This window comes from Ranitomeya variabilis, chromosome 4 (genome assembly GCF_051348905.1).
Source record: "Ranitomeya variabilis isolate aRanVar5 chromosome 4, aRanVar5.hap1, whole genome shotgun sequence".
NCBI classification, from domain to species: domain Eukaryota; kingdom Metazoa; phylum Chordata; class Amphibia; order Anura; family Dendrobatidae; genus Ranitomeya; species Ranitomeya variabilis.
In genome coordinates this window covers 544,590,921-544,610,332 of record NC_135235.1, presented here as the reverse complement: position 1 = coordinate 544,610,332, position 19,412 = coordinate 544,590,921, and the positions used below count along the sequence as shown (strand labels likewise).

General features: G+C 44.0%; 1 protein-coding gene across 2 annotated transcripts in view; it reads left to right on the top strand.

Moving 5' to 3' along the window:
* The first annotated feature begins 1,631 nt into the window (after positions 1–1,631).
* The window catches only part of ITGA3 (integrin subunit alpha 3), a 117,625-nt gene continuing 99,844 nt past the window's right edge, over positions 1,632–19,412 (top strand). Inside the window, exon 1 of one of the 2 annotated variants that reach the window (XM_077252558.1) lies at positions 1,632–2,085. In XM_077252558.1, the coding sequence (XP_077108673.1) occupies positions 1,910–2,085 (176 nt within the window). In that variant the 5' untranslated portion in view covers positions 1,632–1,909. The remainder of the gene's footprint in view (positions 2,086–19,412) is intronic. The other variant, XM_077252559.1, reaches the window with a different exon arrangement.

The window sequence follows — 19,412 nt, the reverse complement described above, 5'->3', positions numbered from 1 at the left end:
AGGATCTTCTACGAAATTTTTCATGTTGAACTGGACACACGGTGGAATAGTGGCTGCAGGGCAGAATAAAACATTTTTTTGTTATTTAATTTCTCTGCGAAGATATTAGCAATCAAAGTAGTTGGCACTTGAATAAAACCCAAGTGAGTGTTATCAGATAGTTTTCACTGGGGGCGTATACTACTTCTTCCTGTGTGATGCTGACCAATCATAAGCAGGCAACTACACAGCAGAAAAATAACACGCCCCACCATAGCTTAGAGCAGGTTTCTCAACATGTGAGATATATGACAGAGCCTTATCTCCTGGTCTAACCTCCTGCATGATTAGACAGTACAGATGACCTACACCTCACAGATAAGGTCCCTGTTGGGGAGGAGCAGTGCAGCTGAGTTTAGCTGTTTCACATTACAAACCTTTCTATCAGCTCTCCTCTCACAGCACTGTCAACTTTGCTGCGCTGCCTTCCCCCAGACCACCACCACACTGCTTGTCCAGAATGTGTCCATAACCATACTTATGACTGCTGTGCTCAGGGCAGCTTGCACTGACTCTGCTGGGAGATCAGAGTAGGGTGTCATTACACCTCACACAGGAGTAGCCCAGAACAGACTGCTCCTGTGTGAGATGTAATGACACCCTGCTCTCACTGTAGAGCGAGTACAAGTTGCTTGAGCACTGCAGACATAAGTGTGATTATATCTCATAGGCCGGGGTCACACTTGCGAGTTCAATGCGAGACACTCACGCGAGTCTCTCGCATCAATACCCAGCACTGCCGCACGCATGTATTTCTATGCAGCCGCACGCTCCGCTCCTGAGTGCCGGGACTTGATGTGAGAGACTTGCGCAAGTTTCTCGCATTGAACTCGCAAGGGTGACCCCGGCCATACACTAAGAAGCCTGCTCTGAGCTATGGTGTGAGCTTCTTTCTTTTGAGTGTTGCTACTTGCTTATAATTAGTCAGTATCATGCAAGAAGTACAAAACCTCAGGAAAACTCGTGGAGACCTATGTCCGGCCCATAGATCTTAACATCTCATTTTCATATCAAGACAAATATGGATTTCCCTGTAACAAGACATCAGATCACCCACGGTAAGATGTCATTTTTTTATTGATGTCCATATAAACAGCTTAGGAGGGATGATCCTACAGACAGATTCCCCCATCTCTTAAAATCTCCTGTCCCTTACATGTCTGCCATGATGAGAATGAGTGTCCCTGTGGGTAGTAATCAGTGCAGCCTGTGTACACAGTGCGGATGGTGTGAGTGCAGTGATAGAGGGGTGTGAAGTCTGTGACCAGGGTGAGGAGCTGTAACCCTGCTTTCCCCTCCCAGCACCCCCTCCTCCCAGCTCATTCCCAGCACCGGCAGGTGCAGGCCAGGCGGCCCCTTTAAGACAACCTGCATGGGATCTGTACCGGGTGTGAGGCAGAAGTTCACCGGAAGAAAAGAGGGAGTAGAGGGAAGAACGAAAAGCCCAAAGAGAGACTGGGAAGGTGGAAAGGAAAGAGAGAGGGAAAGGGGCACAGCAGCCAGTGCAATGGGAGGGCCTGGCACAGGGTGCAAGGGCTGGAGGAGGGTCTGACACAGGGAGGGAGGCTGTGGGCCAGCACTCAGGTCTCACTGCAGGAGGTGACACAGGAGCTGCACTAGGAAGCGATCCGCACTCATGGGCTCTCCAACAGGCTTTACAAGTCAACTTTAATCTGCTCGGGATCTAACTGCAGCCAGCACTGGGGGCTACACACGGGGGGCTACACACGGGGGCTACACACGGGGGGCTACACACGGGGGGCTACACTGCAGCAGGGGCACAGGAGCCTCATACAGAGGATCACAGAGCATCAGCACCAGGGACAGAACCAGCACCACACCTGGGTCGGAGGCACCGGGAGCTGCAGGGATGAGCGCGGGGCCGGCTCCGGTCTGCCTGCTGCTGCTGCTGGAGCTCTGCCGGGCGTGCGCCGGCTTCAATGTGGACACCCAGTTCCCGACCATCAAGCAGGCGGGGGTCCCCGGAGGAATGTTCGGCTTCTCCGTGCTGTTCCACAGGCAGAATGAGGGGCAGCAGCGCTACCTGTGAGTATAAGATCGGCAGAGGGGGTACAGGAGGGCATCTCTGCAGCAGTGGGGCTACCAGTGTCTGTACAACAGGTGGGGGGAGGGGGAGTACTCTATGTATCTATCTATTATCTATCTATCATCTGTCTATTATCTATTATCAGTCATCTATCTATTATCTATCTATCTATCTATCTATCTATCTATCTATCTCTGTATCTATTATCTATCATCTATCTATTATCTATCTATCTATCTATCTATCTATCTATCTATCTATCTCTGTATCTATTATCTATCATCTATCTATTATCTGTCATCTATCTATTATCTATCTATCTCTGTATCTATTATCTATCATCTATCTATTATCTATCTATCTATCTATCTATCTATCTATCTCTGTATCTATCTATTATCTATCATCTATCTATCTATTATCTATCTATCTATCTATCTATCTATCTATCTATCTATCTATCTATCTATTATCTATATCTATTATCATCTCTCTATTATCTATCATCTATATCAATTTATCTTTATCTATCTATTATCTATGTACATATCTATATAGAGAATATACAACTATGTGTAAATACATATTGATACATATTTATATTAGTGAAGTGATATTATGTATATTATTACTTGGAGACCATGACCTTGCTATATTCCTACTGCAGGAAAAGCTCTGCCCTCCTCTGATGCTCTAATTTCATCTATCAATCTATATATTCAACGTGACATCTAAACATCACTATAAGACCTCAATATCAGATAAATATAACAGGATAATAGATAGATAATAGATGGATGATAGATATACTAGATAGATAATAGATAGATATGGGATAGATAATAGATAGATAATGAGATAGATAGAAGATAGATAGATATAGGATAGATAGATAATGAGATAGATAGAAGATAGATAGATATGGGATAGATAATAGATAGATATGAGATAGATAGAAGATAGATAGATATAGGATAGATATAGGATAGATAGATAATGAGATAGATAGAAGATAGATAGATATAGGATAGATAGATGATAGATATGAGATAGATGGCCATAGTAATAATACAACTGATATCAAGGTCTTATAGTGCTTTAGATTTCATGTTGCTGTGTCTATCTATCTATCTATCTATTATCTATCTACATAAAAAAAAGTAAAAAATAAAGCAGCATCATAGGAAAAGTAGGCGCAGGCCCTGGGCCCAAATCTGTGTCCTACAACAATACCATAATAAATTAGGCAGTATTCCAATCCATTTTAGGTGGGAAGTGAAGGTTTTATTTTGCCATGATTGAGCGATATTTTTGTGGTGAACACGAGCCTTTCTCGAGCAATGATATTTGCACAGTAGGGTGAGATACTGAATCACATAATTTCTACAACTGACAATTAACGTTGTATAAATAAGCAATGGCTCCATAAATTCATGTATACCGTTATTATGTCTGCAGTTTTCAGATCACATTTGATACACTACCTACTTTTACATTTTCCTTCTTATATCTATCACCATATATTTGTGCAGACAACTAGCCAAATACATAAAACAACGAGTATTGGGGTCTTATAATGATAGTTCTAACTATTTATGGGACCAGCTTGATTGGATATGAGCAGGTGAAACTCCCAAGCCTTTAGTAAGATGTATCAGACGTGTAGCAATCTGATCATTTGTGGGCAGCCGATCATGGATCTGATTGATGTGATTGATCCAGTCATGGGACGCTGGGCTTGGACACTCTACTATGGAATGTTTTATTATACCGAGTGATGGATGAGAGCAGGAACATCCATTACTATAGATTATGTGTATGTAGAACGAGCCCTGGCAGTGTATGGCGGCTGCAGATCTCATACGCCTTGTACAACTGGATATATGGTGTCTGGAATAATGTGATGAGCAGATCTGGAGTGCGACAGTATCTGGTGGATGGGATTCTCAACCTGTGGCTCTCCAGATGGTGCAAAGCCACAACTCCAATCATGCCCAGACAGCCCCCTAGGAGTTGTGGTTTTGGAACAGCGGGAGAGTTACCGGTTGGGGAACACTGGAATAACATCGACTATTAAACATAGAAGAGATCCATGCTGGAAATACCAATGAAGTGGTATTAGAAGCCATTGTAAGCATGGAGGCCATTCTGGTCTTTGTTGAGAACTTGCGTGCTTTTCCTATTCTAAAGGATTCTACTAAGAATTGCACGTGCAGGAGGAGGAGAAGGGGTTAACCCAGCAAGAATTTATCGCTTTTGGCAGCCCCATGGATTAACATTCTGCATTCTTACTCCTGAGGAGGCCATGCAAGAGTTAAGAGTAGGTATCTAATATTCTGGAGGTATGGAAAAATCGTCGGGAAAGGGGTTAACGTGCAAGTACTGCAGGCGGGCATGGGAGGAGCAGTAGGAGCAATGTTCTGCTGAACATGTAACTGAAAGACTTTACTTTCTTCCTTCTTTGTTCCTCTCACCTGCAGATAAGAAAGTTTTATAGTGCCTGCAGGGCGGGGTGTGCAAATAGCTGTGTACAGACCAAAGGTACACACTGACACCGCAGTGCGCAAGTCATCCCGGGGTACGACGTGGCGGCAAAGTTAGTGCAAAGCCAAAGTTAGTATACACAAGCCCTAAAATGAACCTAGATTTATTTATTATATATACATCACTATAGAACCTGTAACTATGTGATCTAAATCCGCACAATGTAGGGATCTACGGCTTGTATGGATCCTGATCGGTGGCACATACCGTCAACACACGTCCATATACCGCTATAGGGTGCCTCTATGAAGTATTATATTCTTCCCTGTGGATGTCAGTGTGTATACCAGAGGTACGAATATGTCCCATGTGTAAGAGCCGTAGGGCCTTATTCACACATGGGTCATTAGGGTGCCAACCCCAGTGCTACCAGCTGTCTTTTCGGGCTAACGTTGGCCATACATGTGAGAAGGGGGATAACGGGGGATGTGAGATAACATGTACACATTCGATGAATGAAAGCTATCTCTCCCTACTTCCTCATGTACCGGTATATTAATAATTGACCGACTGTTTTCAATGGGCTGAGAGGAGAAAGACGCGGCCAGACACTTCAGGCGCTGCATGTCTTCCCCGAAAACAGATTTCAGCGAGTTTGGCTGAGCTTCAGCTAGTGTGTATGAAACTCTTTTCCCTGGTGTCAGACCGCCATTGTACAAGACTAGGGGGTCTAGGTGTCTTCAGTTTGCCTTTAGAGCAACTGTGATACAGATGCTAAAATAGAGCTGTTGCCTTCAAGTAAAATGAGGTCAACTCCTTTAAAGCTTTGAAAGGTAAAAAACGTTAGAAAACTTAGCTTTTCAGGTACGAAAGGGTTAGACGACTCCTTTCGATCTGTCAGAACAGGACATACAGTCATTAATTTTGGGGTCTCCTTATTACAGACTTAGAGTATGGAGATTATGAAGAGTGGCTAATACTCTGGAGGACCTGCCGCACCTTTCTATTATGTTGTTATCTAGCCATGTAAATGGCTGGCATGTAATTCTACCCCTAATACAATATGAACAAAAGAATTGGCACTCCACACTACGTTTACAGGAGCTTTTATGACATCCCATTCTACAACCATAGATATAAATATGGAGCCGGTCCCCCCTTTGCAACTATAACACCTTCCAGTGTTCTGGGAAGGGTTTCTACAAAATTCTGAATGGCATTATAGCATGTTTATAGCAAGGAAGGTGATAGTCACACGGGAGCATTCTCTGCGTCTGGAGGAGAGAAGGTTTTTCCACCAACATAGAAGAGGATTCTTTACTGTTAGCAGTGAGAATATGGAATTCCTTGCCTGAGGAGGTGGTGATGGTGAACTCAGTCAAAGGGTTCAAGAGAGGCCTGGATGTCTTCCTGGAGCGTAACAATATTGTATCTTACAGTTATTAGGTTTTTTAGATGGACATAGATCTGGGGATTTATTCTGACGGAATATAGGCTGAACTGGATGGACAATTGTCTTTTTTTGGCCTTGCTAACTATGTTACTATCTAGGGGAATGTTTGTCTATTCCTCCAGAAGAACATTTGTGAGATATTAATATAAGATGAGAGGTCTGGGCTCACAACCTTAGTTCTAGTTCACCCAAAAGTGTTGGATGGTTTGAAGGTCAGGGCTCTGTGCGGCCGGTCATGTTCTTCCACACCAATGTCACCCAACCACACCTTTATGGGTCTTAATTTGTGCACTGAACACAGTCATGTGGTCTTCCCCAAACTGTTTCCACAATGTTGGAGGCTACAATTGTCCAAAATGTCTTGGTGTGTTAAAGAATTAGGGTTTCCCTTCACTGGAACAAAGAGGTCTATACTGTCCCCTGAAAAACAGACCCATATTATTATCCCTCCTCCACAAACCTTACAACTGGCACAATGCAGACAGGCAGATAATGTTCTCTAAACCAAGACTTGTCCTTCAGAAGCCAGATAGAGAAGTGTGATTTATGACTCCACAGAACACGTTTCCATTGCTCAAAAGTCCAATTATGGCAGCCTTACCCCACGTCATACAATATGTGGTATTGTGTTTGGTGATGTAAGGCTGCTTGGCATGCAACGGCTCTTGAACTTTTTTTCACTTCATGGCTGAGATGCCACTTCTCAATAAAGTTACTCACAGGTGATCATGGCATATTTATGAGGGAAGAAATGACATCATTTTACTGTAATTTGTTACCAAAGGACATTACCACTCTCGAATTCAGGGAGCTCTTTAGAAGGAGCCATTCTTTCACAAATATTAGTAAAGCCAGACTGAATGGCGAGGGTCTGGATATTATACACTAGGGGCAATGGAATTGAATGAAAATTATTAAGAGGTTTGTCCTAGTACTTTTGTCCATAAAGTGTATAGCTGTCGGCGTCACTCTTGTGATTGACAGCGCTCTCTCCAAACTCCCTCCTATATATGAATACTTGACCAAGAGTTTTCAGTTAGCTAAAATAAAAAATTTGCTGCAAGAAAAAAAGCATTTCAGTTACAACTGCTTGATTCTTCTCTTCTGCTGAGATCTTCTATTAGGGATGGCTAGCTGGTCCTGAAGATTTTGGTGGTCTTGACTGATCTTTATCTAATGTGTAATGGGTGCCTGTAGACTAGTGTCATCCCATGATACAAGACAATGGCTTTAGGTCAGACCTGGCAGACTATGGCCCATGGGCCACATCTGGCCCCCTGGCTGTTGTAGTCCAGGCCGTGGACCTAGACAGCCAAAGGGTTGAAACTTCATTTCATTGTGCTGCTGCTGACAATCTGTGCAAAGAAGACAGGAGCAGAGCACTGGAAGATCAATAGCGAGGAAAGTATTTATTTATTTTTGGGATGGGATATTTTTACATATATAGGAGGCTATGTGGGGCTCACACTGTATATATGGAATCTATGTGAGGCTCACACTTTATATATGGAGGCTATGTGGGGCTCATACTGTATATATGGTATGGAGGCTATGTGGGGGGCTCATACTGTATAGTGAGGCTATGTGGGGAGTTCACACTATAGTGAGGCTATGTGGGACACACACTGTACATAGAAGGCTATGTGGGGATCACACTGTATATAGGAAGCTATGTGGGGTTCACACTGTATATATAGAGGCTTTGTGGGGGCTCACACTGATATATGGAGGATATGTGGAGTTCACACTGTATATAGAGGATATTTGGGGAGCTTCTACTGTATTTTGGAGGCGATGTGGGGGGCTCATACTGTATATAGTGAGGTTATGTGGGGAACATGCTGTATATAAGAGGCTATGTGGGGCACATGCTGTATATAAGAGACTATGTGGAGCTAACGCTGTGTATAAGAGTCTATGTGGGGGATCATACTGTATATAGGAGTCTGTGGGGGCTCATTCTGTATATACTAGGCTATATGAGGATTTGTGCTGCGTATAAGATGTTATGTGGGGGCTCATACTGTATATAGGAGGCTGTGGGGACTCATACTGTATATTGGAGTCTATGTGGGGGCTCATACTGTATATAGGAGGATATGTGGGGGCTTATTCTGAATATAGGAGGCTATTTGGAGGCTGGTACAGAATGTAGGAGGCTATGTGGGGTCTCATTCTCTATATAGGGGCTGTGTGAGGGCTCTTACAGTATATAGGGGGCTGCGTGTGGGCTCTTATGGTATATAGGAGGCTACGTGTGGTCTCATACGTTATATAGGGGGGTGTCAGCATACTAAATTTTGCTCAATATTAAGTGATACAATGACTATAAAGAATTATAATTTCCGTAATATGTTAATATTAATAATGAGCAGAATTAATTTCAGCCTATTGGTTCAGCCCTCCACAACAGTCATGGTCTCTCATGTGGCCCCTCGGGAAAATTAATTGCCCACCCCTGCTCTAGGTAACCTTGGTTTTCCTTACTGTTTTATAGCAGCAGTGATATATGCGGCTGTATTATGTCTGAAATTATCACTAAGAACACAGGAGCTTGGGTTTGAAATGGAGAACGGCCTCACCTATCCAGTCAGAAACATGCCTGACAATGTCTGGTGGCTGCTCATATATATTGTCCATGTTAGGGAGTATTGGCCTGGTTCCTAACTCTTCCCCATTTCATATGAGGCCTGTCTGGGCAGTTGAAAATGGGGCATTAGTTTTTAGGGATTTTGTTACCAGCCCTGTATTTGTACCAACTTACATACAAATTCAAGTTAGGAACAGACCCAAAGATCCTATCTAGTCCTTATCCCGGGGACCGTCTGTATTCATTAATCACAGTATGCGGTGTATGTTTAAGGGACTGTAAGGGTACCGTCACACAGTGCCATTTTCATCGCTACGACGGCACGATTCGTGACGTTGCAGCGTCGTATGATTATCGCTCCAGCGTCGTAGACTGCGATAAAAAAACGTTGCAATACACGGCGCTGGAGCGATAATTTCATGACGTATTTGCGATGTAGAAGCCGTTGGTTACTGTGCGCACATCGTATACAACCTGTGTCACACGATGCAATCATGCCGCCACAGCGGGACACTAGACGACGAAAGAAAGTTTCAAACGATCTGCTACGACGTACGATTCTCAGCGGGGTTCCGGATCACAGTAGCGTGTCAGACACTACGATATCGTAACGATATCGCTAGAACGTCACGAATCGTGCCGTCGTAGCGATGAAAATGGCACTGTGTGACGGTACCCTAAGAGTCTGAGGTAGCACGGTAGTGATGGGTAACTATTAATGGGGCCCAGTGTGACCATGTCTGTAACCATGTCATCATCTGGCGTAGATGAAGTTAGATGACGTAAGGAAGTGGCCATGAATGAGTGCTGCCATAATCATTGTAGAGAAACACTGACTAGTCCTGTCAGGATCTCACATAAATTACAACGGAGAAAGCTGAATCCAATGTCTCTTCCTATCTGGATTGTGATCATGAGAGGAGCGTATCCTCCTGATAGGTGGGAGTCCTAGAAATAGAATCGGCATATATTATATACTAGATGGTAGCCCGATTCTAACCCATCGGGTATTCTAGAATATATATGTAGTTTATTTATGAAGATTTTAGAATAATACATTGAATATACAGGATTCGGCCGGCCGGGCGCGACCAATTAGCGAAGCGTGGTTCAAATCCCGCGCCAATTCGTGGCCGGACTGCGCCTGTCGCTGATTGTTCGCGGCCGGCCACGTAGTATATAGCACAGCCACGTAGTATATAGCACAGCCACGTAGTATATAACAGCCCACGTAGTAAATAGCACAGCCACATAGTATATAACAGCCCACGTAGTGTATAGCACAGCCATGTAGTACATAGCACAGCCACGTAGTATATAACAGCCCAGGTAGTAAATAGCACAGCCACGTAGTATATAACAGCCCACGTAGTATATAGCACAGCCATGTAGTACATAGCACAGCCACGTAGTATATTGCACAGCCACGTAGTATATTGCACAGCCACGTAGTATATTGCCCAGCCCACGTAGTATATTGCACAGCCACGTAGTATATTGCACAGCCACGTAGTATATTGCACAGCCCAGTAGTATATTGCACAGCCCACGTAGTATATTGCACAGCCCACGTAGTATATTGCACAGCCCACGTAGTATATTGCACAGCCACGTAGTATATTGCACAGCCCACGTAGTATATTGCACAGCCACGTAGTATATTGCACAGCCCAGTAGTATATTGCACAGCCCACGTAGTATATTGCACAGCCCACGTAGTATATTGCACAGCCCACGTAGTATATTGCACAGCCACGTAGTATATTGCACAGCCACGTAGTATATTACACAGCCCAGTAGTATATTGCACAGCCCACGTAGTATATTGCACAGCCCACGTAGTATATTGCACAGCCACGTAGTATATTGCACAGCCCACGTAGTATATTGCACAGCCCACGTAGTATATTGCACAGCCCACATAGTATATTGCACAGCCCACGTAGTATATAACAGCCCACGTAGTATATAGCACAGCCATGTAGTACATAGCAGAGCCACGTAGTATATAGCACAGCCACGTAGTATATAACAGCCCAGGTAGTAAATAGCACAGCCACGTAGTATATAACAGCCCACGTAGTGTATAGCACAGCCATGTAGTACATAGCACAGCCACGTAGTATATAACAGCCCACATAGTAAATAGCACAACCACGTAGTATATAACAGCCCACGTAGTATATAGCACAGCCATGTAGTACATAGCACAGCCAAGTACTATATTGCACAGCCACGTAGTATATTGCACAGCCACGTAGTATATTGCCCAGCCCACGTAGTATATTGCACAGCCACGTAGTATATTGCACAGCCACGTAGTATATTGCACAGCCCAGTAGTATATTGCACAGCCCACGTAGTATATTGCACAGCCCACGTAGTATATTGCACAGCCACGTAGTATATTGCACAGCCCACGTAGTATATTGCACAGCCCACGTAGTATATTGCACAGCCCACGTAGTATATTGCACAGCCACGTAGTATATTGCACAGCCCACGTAGTATATTGCACAGCCACGTAGTATATTGCACAGCCCAGTAGTATATTGCACAGCCCACGTAGTATATTGCACAGCCCACGTAGTATATTGCACAGCCCACGTAGTATATTGCACAGCCACGTAGTATATTGCACAGCCACGTAGTATATTACACAGCCCAGTAGTATATTGCACAGCCCACGTAGTATATTGCACAGCCCACGTAGTATATTGCACAGCCACGTAGTATATTGCACAGCCCACGTAGTATATTGCACAGCCCACGTAGTATATTGCACAGCCCACATAGTATATTGCACAGCCCACGTAGTATATAACAGCCCACGTAGTATATAGCACAGCCATGTAGTACATAGCAGAGCCACGTAGTATATAGCACAGCCACGTAGTATATAACAGCCCAGGTAGTAAATAGCACAGCCACGTAGTATATAACAGCCCACGTAGTGTATAGCACAGCCATGTAGTACATAGCACAGCCACGTAGTATATAACAGCCCACATAGTAAATAGCACAACCACGTAGTATATAACAGCCCACGTAGTATATAGCACAGCCATGTAGTACATAGCACAGCCAAGTACTATATTGCACAGCCACGTAGTATATTGCACAGCCACGTAGTATATTGCCCAGCCCACGTAGTATATTGCACAGCCACGTAGTATATTGCACAGCCACGTAGTATATTGCACAGCCCAGTAGTATATTGCACAGCCCACGTAGTATATTGCACAGCCCACGTAGTATATTGCACAGCCACGTAGTATATTGCACAGCCCACGTAGTATATTGCACAGCCCACGTAGTATATTGCACAGCCCACGTAGTATATTGCACAGCCCACGTAGTATATAGCAATGTGGGCATCATATACCTGTTAAAAAAAGAATTAAAATAAAAAATACTTCTATACTCACCCTCCGTTGGCCTCCGGATCCAAGCGAGGCGTTTACCGATGCTCCTCGCGCGCTCCAGTCCCAAGAGTGCATTGCGGTCTCGCGAGATGATGACGTAGCGGTCTCGCGAGACCACTACGTCATCATCTCGCGAGATCGCAATGCATGGAGCGGTCACCGGAGAGTCGCGAGGAGCGGGAAAGGCCTGTTCCTGATCCGAGGGGCCGACGGACGGTGAGTATATAACTATTTTTTATTTTTTTTAACATTAGATCTTTTTACTATTGATGCTGCATAGGCAGTATCAATAGTAAAAAGTTGGTCATACAGGGTTAATAGCAACGTTAACGGAGTGCGTTACACCGCGGCATAACGCGGTCCGTTAACGCTGCCATTAATCCTGTGTGAGCGCTGACTGGAGGGGAGTATGGAGGGGGCACTGTCTGCGGGGAGTAAGGAGCGGCCATTTTGCCCCCGGACTGTGCCCGTCGCTGATTGGTCGTGGCTGTTTTGCCGCGACCAATCAGCGACTTAGGATTTCCGTGACAGACAGACAGAAGGACAGACAGAAAGACGGAAGTGACCCTTAGACAATTGTATAGTAGATTTAGATAATGAGATGTATGGTGTTTTATTGCGGCCCATGGAGTTGGTTCAATCTGATAATGTGGCCCTTGGACCAAAAAAATAGTTGTGCGCCCCTGGACTAGGTGATCTAACTTCACCATTACAGCAGCGTTGCAAGTACTAAAACGCATCTGTTTTACAGCTATGTGAAAACTAACCTGAGGGTTCTGATTAAGGTTCCCCCATACTCCCATCTATTACCTTTAAGTAAAATGAGGACAACACTTTTAAAAGTTTTGAAAAAAAAATCTATCTATGAAACTTATCTTTGAAGGGTCACTAAGAGAACCCATTTCCATATGTCATATTAGGACATGTAGGTCTTATGGGGGTTTCCTTATGGACTCCTGTCGATCAGCTACGTCTTACAGCTGACAATGAGGAACTTATTGTTTGTAGGACTCGTCCCATCTGTATATTACATTGTCAGCTATACATTTAAATGGTCGATATGTAATGCTACCATTCTGAAATATGGAGCTGTTTCTGGAGATTTTAGAATCTGAACTCATGGTGTTCAGTCCATCGACCCCTTTTACAAGGAAATCAAGGAAATGTAAAAAGATTCAGGTACAAGTTCAAGAAATTCCCAATGGGTCTGAGAATGTTAGGTAGCAACCAAATCAGTTCGGACTGTTACCTAGCAACAATAGCTGTAATCAGCAGGTGACTACTCTGTAACTCCATGTTCGTGGGCAGATCAATGTAGTCACCCTCCATTCTGAAAAAGTGAGAGTCGTGCTGGTCTCTAATTTCTTAGACTAGATATAATACGGTGTACAACTTTTATCTGAAGTGTTGCTTTAAATATGCCTCCATTGTGCACAAGTAACATAGCAGACAGATTTCATTACAGAGCATGCAGAGCTTTGTCATATTTGACCTCACCAGGACCGATTTTGTAATTATTGTGTTAATTTATTAGATTTTGTTTGTGTGCTGTTTTGACGGCCGTGGCTTATTAGTACATTTATAGTCTCTGACCACAGTCCTTCTGTCTTACACATGATAATGGGTGATGCCATCCCATTTCCTGAGGAAAGTTTTGTCTATCTTCCAGACAGGATGCCACTGGAGGTGTCGATAAGCTGTATACTTACAGTAGCCCTGGACAGGACACGTTGTAGAAGAATGGACCTAAAACCAAACCTTAAAGGAGTATTCCCATCTCCAAGATCCTATCCCGATATATAGTAGGTGTAATAATAATAATATTAGCACATACCTCCAATTAGAAATGTAGTATAGTTTTTCTGATTCACTATGTCTCTTACCTCATGTGCAGGCATTGCAGGACCCTAGGTATCTATGGATACGACCACTAGCAACTAGCTAACTGTCACTTTATCAGTGGACGTAACCATGGATACCTAAGGTCCTGCAATGCCAGCACATGAGGAAAGGGACATAGCGCATCAGAAAAACTATACTACAGTTCTAATTGGAGGTGTTTGCCACTATTATTCTTTTTTTTTTTAACCATTCAAATTTTTATTGAGTAATAAAAATTTACAGTAACAACAGAATAAGAAATAGGGAGAAGGGGAGACAAGGGACGGAAATCACCACTGATATGATACAAAAGGCCAATATACACAGTATTCCCAAATGCAAAAGAATATAACAATGCAGAGAAGGATCAACATAATACCTCTCAATTAACTAGTAGGATTAGGAAGAAGTGAGGTAGGGATTGATACAAAAGGGGATGAAATCCAAGGGTCCCACCATGTGAGAATTTTGTTCTTCTTAGACAGACCGTCTACTGTGATCAACTCATAGCTAAGGTGCAGACTAACCCTTGCAACTAATTCGTCTTTAAAGGGAACTGTAGAGGATTTCCAATATTTTGCAATGCAGTGCCTCGCAGCGACAAGGATATTAGAGATTATGGGTTGGAGGGGACGGGGGAAATTCAAAAGTGATATACCCAGGATGGCGAGGGGGCCCGTTAAAACAAGAGGGAGTTGAGTAATCTCTATTAATATGGATTCAACTTGACACCAAAATGACCTAAGACACGGGCATTCCCACCATACGTGGGCTAGCGAACCAATGAGGTTGCAACCTTTCCAACACAGAGGGGAGGAAGAAAGGTGGAATTTAGCCAACTTGGTTGGAGTAAAGTACCATTGGAGGTGGATTTTTTAATTTGCTCTAAATGCCCAATACAAGAAGAAAATTTGGATGGGTGTGTCATAGCAAAGTCCCAGTCAGCCAGGGGAGCATCGAAAGAAAGGGCAGCCTCCCATGAGGACATGAAAGGGAGTTTGCATACTAAATCATGTGATAGGAGGGCTTTGTAAATAATTGAAATGCCATGAGCAATCAACGTATTTGGTCTAAAAAATCTTTGGAATGGAGTCTCCTCTTCCGGGTGAAGGGCGGGCGGCCCAAATTGGGTGCAACGTTTCAGGAGGCTACGAATTTGGAAATATTGGAAGAAACATCCTCCAGGGAGAGAGTAGCGTGCAGTCAAATCCGGGAATGGTATCAGACCAACAGTTAAATAAGTCGCGTACCCAGAGAATCCCACATCTCCCCCAGGCTGAGAGAGACAAACCATCAACCGCAGATTCCAAAGCTTGAAGGGACACAAAATGGGTTAAGAAAGAGAGAAGAGTAGGGCATAATTCTGACCAAATTTTGATGCCAGAGCGTATTGTATTAAGAAAGGGGCCATGAGGGGCAGACCGGAGCAAACATAATTCCAACAGTACTTTGAGAGATTGTCTAGGAGCGAAGTTAGACTCTATATTAAACCACATAAGCGACGAACCACCTTCCCACCAGATTTTGAGAGGTTCTAGAAGAGCAGCCTTATAGTAGGCTTGGACTCTAGGAGCCCCAAGACCTCCTTTGGAGTATGGGAGTGACATTAACGATCGTTTGATTCTATGGGGTTTGCCATTCCAAATAAAACGATCGATCAGAGATTGGAATGCTGATATATATCTAGATGGGACGGAGAGAGGGAGACATCTGAAAAGATAAATGAGCTTAGGAAGGATTAGCATCTTACTAGTTTGAATTCTGGCCATCCAGGACAAGCGAGAGTTAGAGAATTGGTCTAGCTCTTTTTTGATATCAGAAAGAGTTGCGTCACAGTTAATGCGGACAATGTTTTTGGTATGAGATATTTGAATACCTAAGTAGGTAAAGCCAAGAGGGGACCAGAAGAAAGGGAACTTAGATTGAATATGCCGCTGGAGAGAGGATGGAAGGAATAGAGGGAAAATTGTAGATTTAGATAAATTTAATTTGTAATATGAAGCTTCAGCAAATTGCGCAAGAATATCGGAGACAGCATTAAGGGAGTCAAAAGGAGCTGAACAAGTTAAGACTACATCATCGGCGTATAGACCAATTTTATGTTCATGATCTCCCACCCTTATCCCCCTTATGTTAGGGCACTGTCTCACAGTAGCAGCAAGAGGCTCCATAATGAGCTCAAAGATGATGGGGGAGAGAGGGCAGCCTTGGCGGGTACCATTGGAGATGGGGAAAACACTGGATCTGAAACCGCCGGAACGGACAGATGCACAGGGATTGGAATAAAGGGCCATAATAGCTTTGGTAATTTGGCTAGAGAGACCGAATCTTTGAAGAGTGAGATCAATAAACCCCCAGTGCACTCTGTCAAACGCTTTCTCTGCGTCAAGGGACAGAAATACACTGGGAAGGGTCCCCCTCTCCACCACATCCAGCAAATCAATCAAGCGTCTTGTGCCGTCTCTGGTCTGTCTACCAGGAACAAACCCAACCTGGTCCGGGTGTACGAGTGAAGGGAGTATTGTCATTAGCCCATTGGCCCAAAGTTTAGCATAAATTTTGACATCGCAGTTTAAAAGAGCAATGGGGCGAAAGTTCCCTGGGGAGGTCATAGGCTTCCCTGGTTTGGGAAGAGTTGCTATAGAGGCTTCTAGGCCTTCCTTTTTAATACTGCCCGTAGAGAGCCAGTGATTAAAGAGGCGTAAGATGTAGGGGGACAGGATAGGGAGGAATTGAAAATAATAAGAAAAAGAAAAACCATCCGGACCAGGGGCCGAACGTTTTTTAGTCTCTTTAATAATTTGGGTTATTTCAGATGACTCAATCGGTGAATTAAGGAAGGATAGTTGTTCTGAAGTAACTGAAGGTAGATTTGCCTTATCTAGGAAGGAGGCTATGGAGAGTTGGGACGGTTGAGGAGTATTGGCATCTAAGTTAAGGTTATATAGAGAGGTGTAGTATGACGCAAACTCTTCCGCTATGTGAATTGGATTGTAAATACGAGAGCCGTCAGGTCTCAGAAGGTAGTGAATTTTGGACTGGGCCTCCCTTTTTTTGACACGCCTGGCCAGCAATGCACCCGCTCGATCCCCCATTGAGTAGAATTTGGCATTGGATTTCCTGAGTGCATTTTCTGTTCTGCGGAGAAGCAATTGGCAGAGATGAAGGCGAGCTTCTGAAAGTGCTGAGAGCAATTGCGGAGATGGTAGTAGTTTGTGTTGAGCTTCAAGTTGGGCTATCGCACCCAAAGCTGTGTGGGGGTTCATGTTATATTTCCGCTTAGCTAAGGCAGCCAATTTGATAAAGTGGCCACGAATCACCGCCTTATGAGCAAACCAAAGGGAGTCATCACATATCTCCTCAGTATCGTTCATGGAGAAAAATTCCTTTAAAGAGGCCTCTATCATTAGGGAATTTGATTGGTCCTTTAGAAGGAATTCGTTAAGCCGCTAATGTGAGGGAGGTCTAATTGCAAGAGGATCCTTTAGGGAGATCGAGACAGGAGCATGGTCAGACCAAGTAATATTACCTATCTCTGCGGAAATACAGTGAGGGAGGGCCACATCATCCACCAGTATATAGTCAATTCTGCTATAAGAACCTCGCCTGGATGACCAGAATGTGTAATCCCGCTCATTACAGTGGAAGTATCTCCAGATATCATGAAGGTTGAATGCGTTAATAAGTTTGGCTGCTTCACCTCTGGACACAGAAGAGGCCGAGCAGTCCAGGGCCTTAGATACCGGAATGTTAAAGTCACCTGCAATCAGTTTATAACCATGTTGGATACTGCTCAACGTTTGGAAAAAGGAGTTTAAAAACTTGATTTGGCCAAAGTTTGGGGCGTAAATGGAGGCAATAGTATAGGGGGTATTATTAATTAGGCATAGCACTATGAGGAATCTGCCCAAAGGGTCTGCCACAGAGTTAACTAATTGAAAAGAAATCGCTTTGTTAACAAAGATGGCGATTCCAGCTTTTTTGGAATTGGCATTGGCAAAAAATTGGTGAGGGTATCGGCCTGAATGCATTCTAAAGTTATCTCGTTCTAACAAATGAGTCTCTTGAATGCAAACGATATCATGATGCATTTTAGAGAGTTGACGCCAAACCAGAGACCTCTTCCCAGGCGAGTTGAGGCCATTAACATTAATAGAAAAAAGTGAGATACTCATTATTGATAATAAGAAGAATGCAAATGTGAACATTCAACCAGAAACATTGCAATATCTTATGGCGACAAGGTGGACCAACATGAGGAACCAGCAAATAAAATGGTGCAGGAAAGGGGGAGAGGAAAGGAGGGAAGAGGGAAGGGTATGAACAGACAAACAACAAAAAAACCATAACCTGAGAGTCCATTCAGGTGTTACCCGAATCCAGAGGTGAAACAGAGAAACAATTCACCTATGGGGCAATATGCTGAGGGGGTCCTACAGGGGACCGAGCTCAGCAGAAAAAATAAAAAATAAAAAAAAAAAGGTTTGCGCGGGAATAGAGAAAAATAATAATCTAAAAAAGAAAAAGAAGTAAAAAAAAAGGAGGATTCCAGCCAGGAAGCAGTAAAGTTGTGACTTCAGGCAACCTTCCAGTCCGTAGAAATCCGGCGTCTTCCAGATTTAGATCCACCAGGACCAGGAGAAGCAGTTGTCGAGGGCAGAGAGCCGGGAGGAGTCAACCCCCATTGAGACAAGGTCTTTGCTGCTTGTGAGGGGGTTAGGCAGGTGGTGACTGAACCGTCTTTGCGAATGCAGAGCTTAGTAGGAAAGCCCCAGCGGTATAGGATCCCCTTCTCCCTTAACATTGTGGTATATGGCAAAAAAGCCCTGCGTTGGGCCAAAGTGCCGGCTGATAAGTCAGGGAAGACAGAGACTTTAGCAAAGCGTTCAGGTAATGTTGGTTTACTTCTTAGTGTTTGCAGAAACTCCTCTTTCATGATGAAAAAGTGTATACGTGCCAGCACATCTCTGGGGACAGTGGGGCCCAATCCTGAAGGCTTGGGGATCCGGTGAATACGATCAATAATAACTCCCTCTTTAGTTGCGTTAGGGAGAACAGCAAGTATGAAGTCTTGTAAGAAGGGTCTTAAGTATTCCGAGCCCACTGTTTCTTCAATGCCTCTGAGCTTAACGTTATTTCTTCTAGATCTGTCCTCCAGGTCCAGAGTTTTGGAGAGGGTTTTGTTAGCAAGAGAACTTAGGTTCTCATGTGCATCCCACAAATCATTATGTGAGGCCACAAGTTCTGCCATCTTTTGTTCTAGGTGGTCTGTACGGCTCCCCAGCTCCTCCACCTTTCCTTTAAGGTCCGCCATCATAGCGGGCATATCTTCCTGAAGGGAAGTGCGTAGGTCTCCCAACATGACCTTCATCATAGGTGCTGTGATCGGGGCGTCGGTGAGGTCTGTTGCAGCTGCGCTCGAGGAGGATGATTGAGAACCTCGGCGCGCTGAGCGGGACAGTCTAGGTGATAGCGGCGCCATCTTGGATGTCT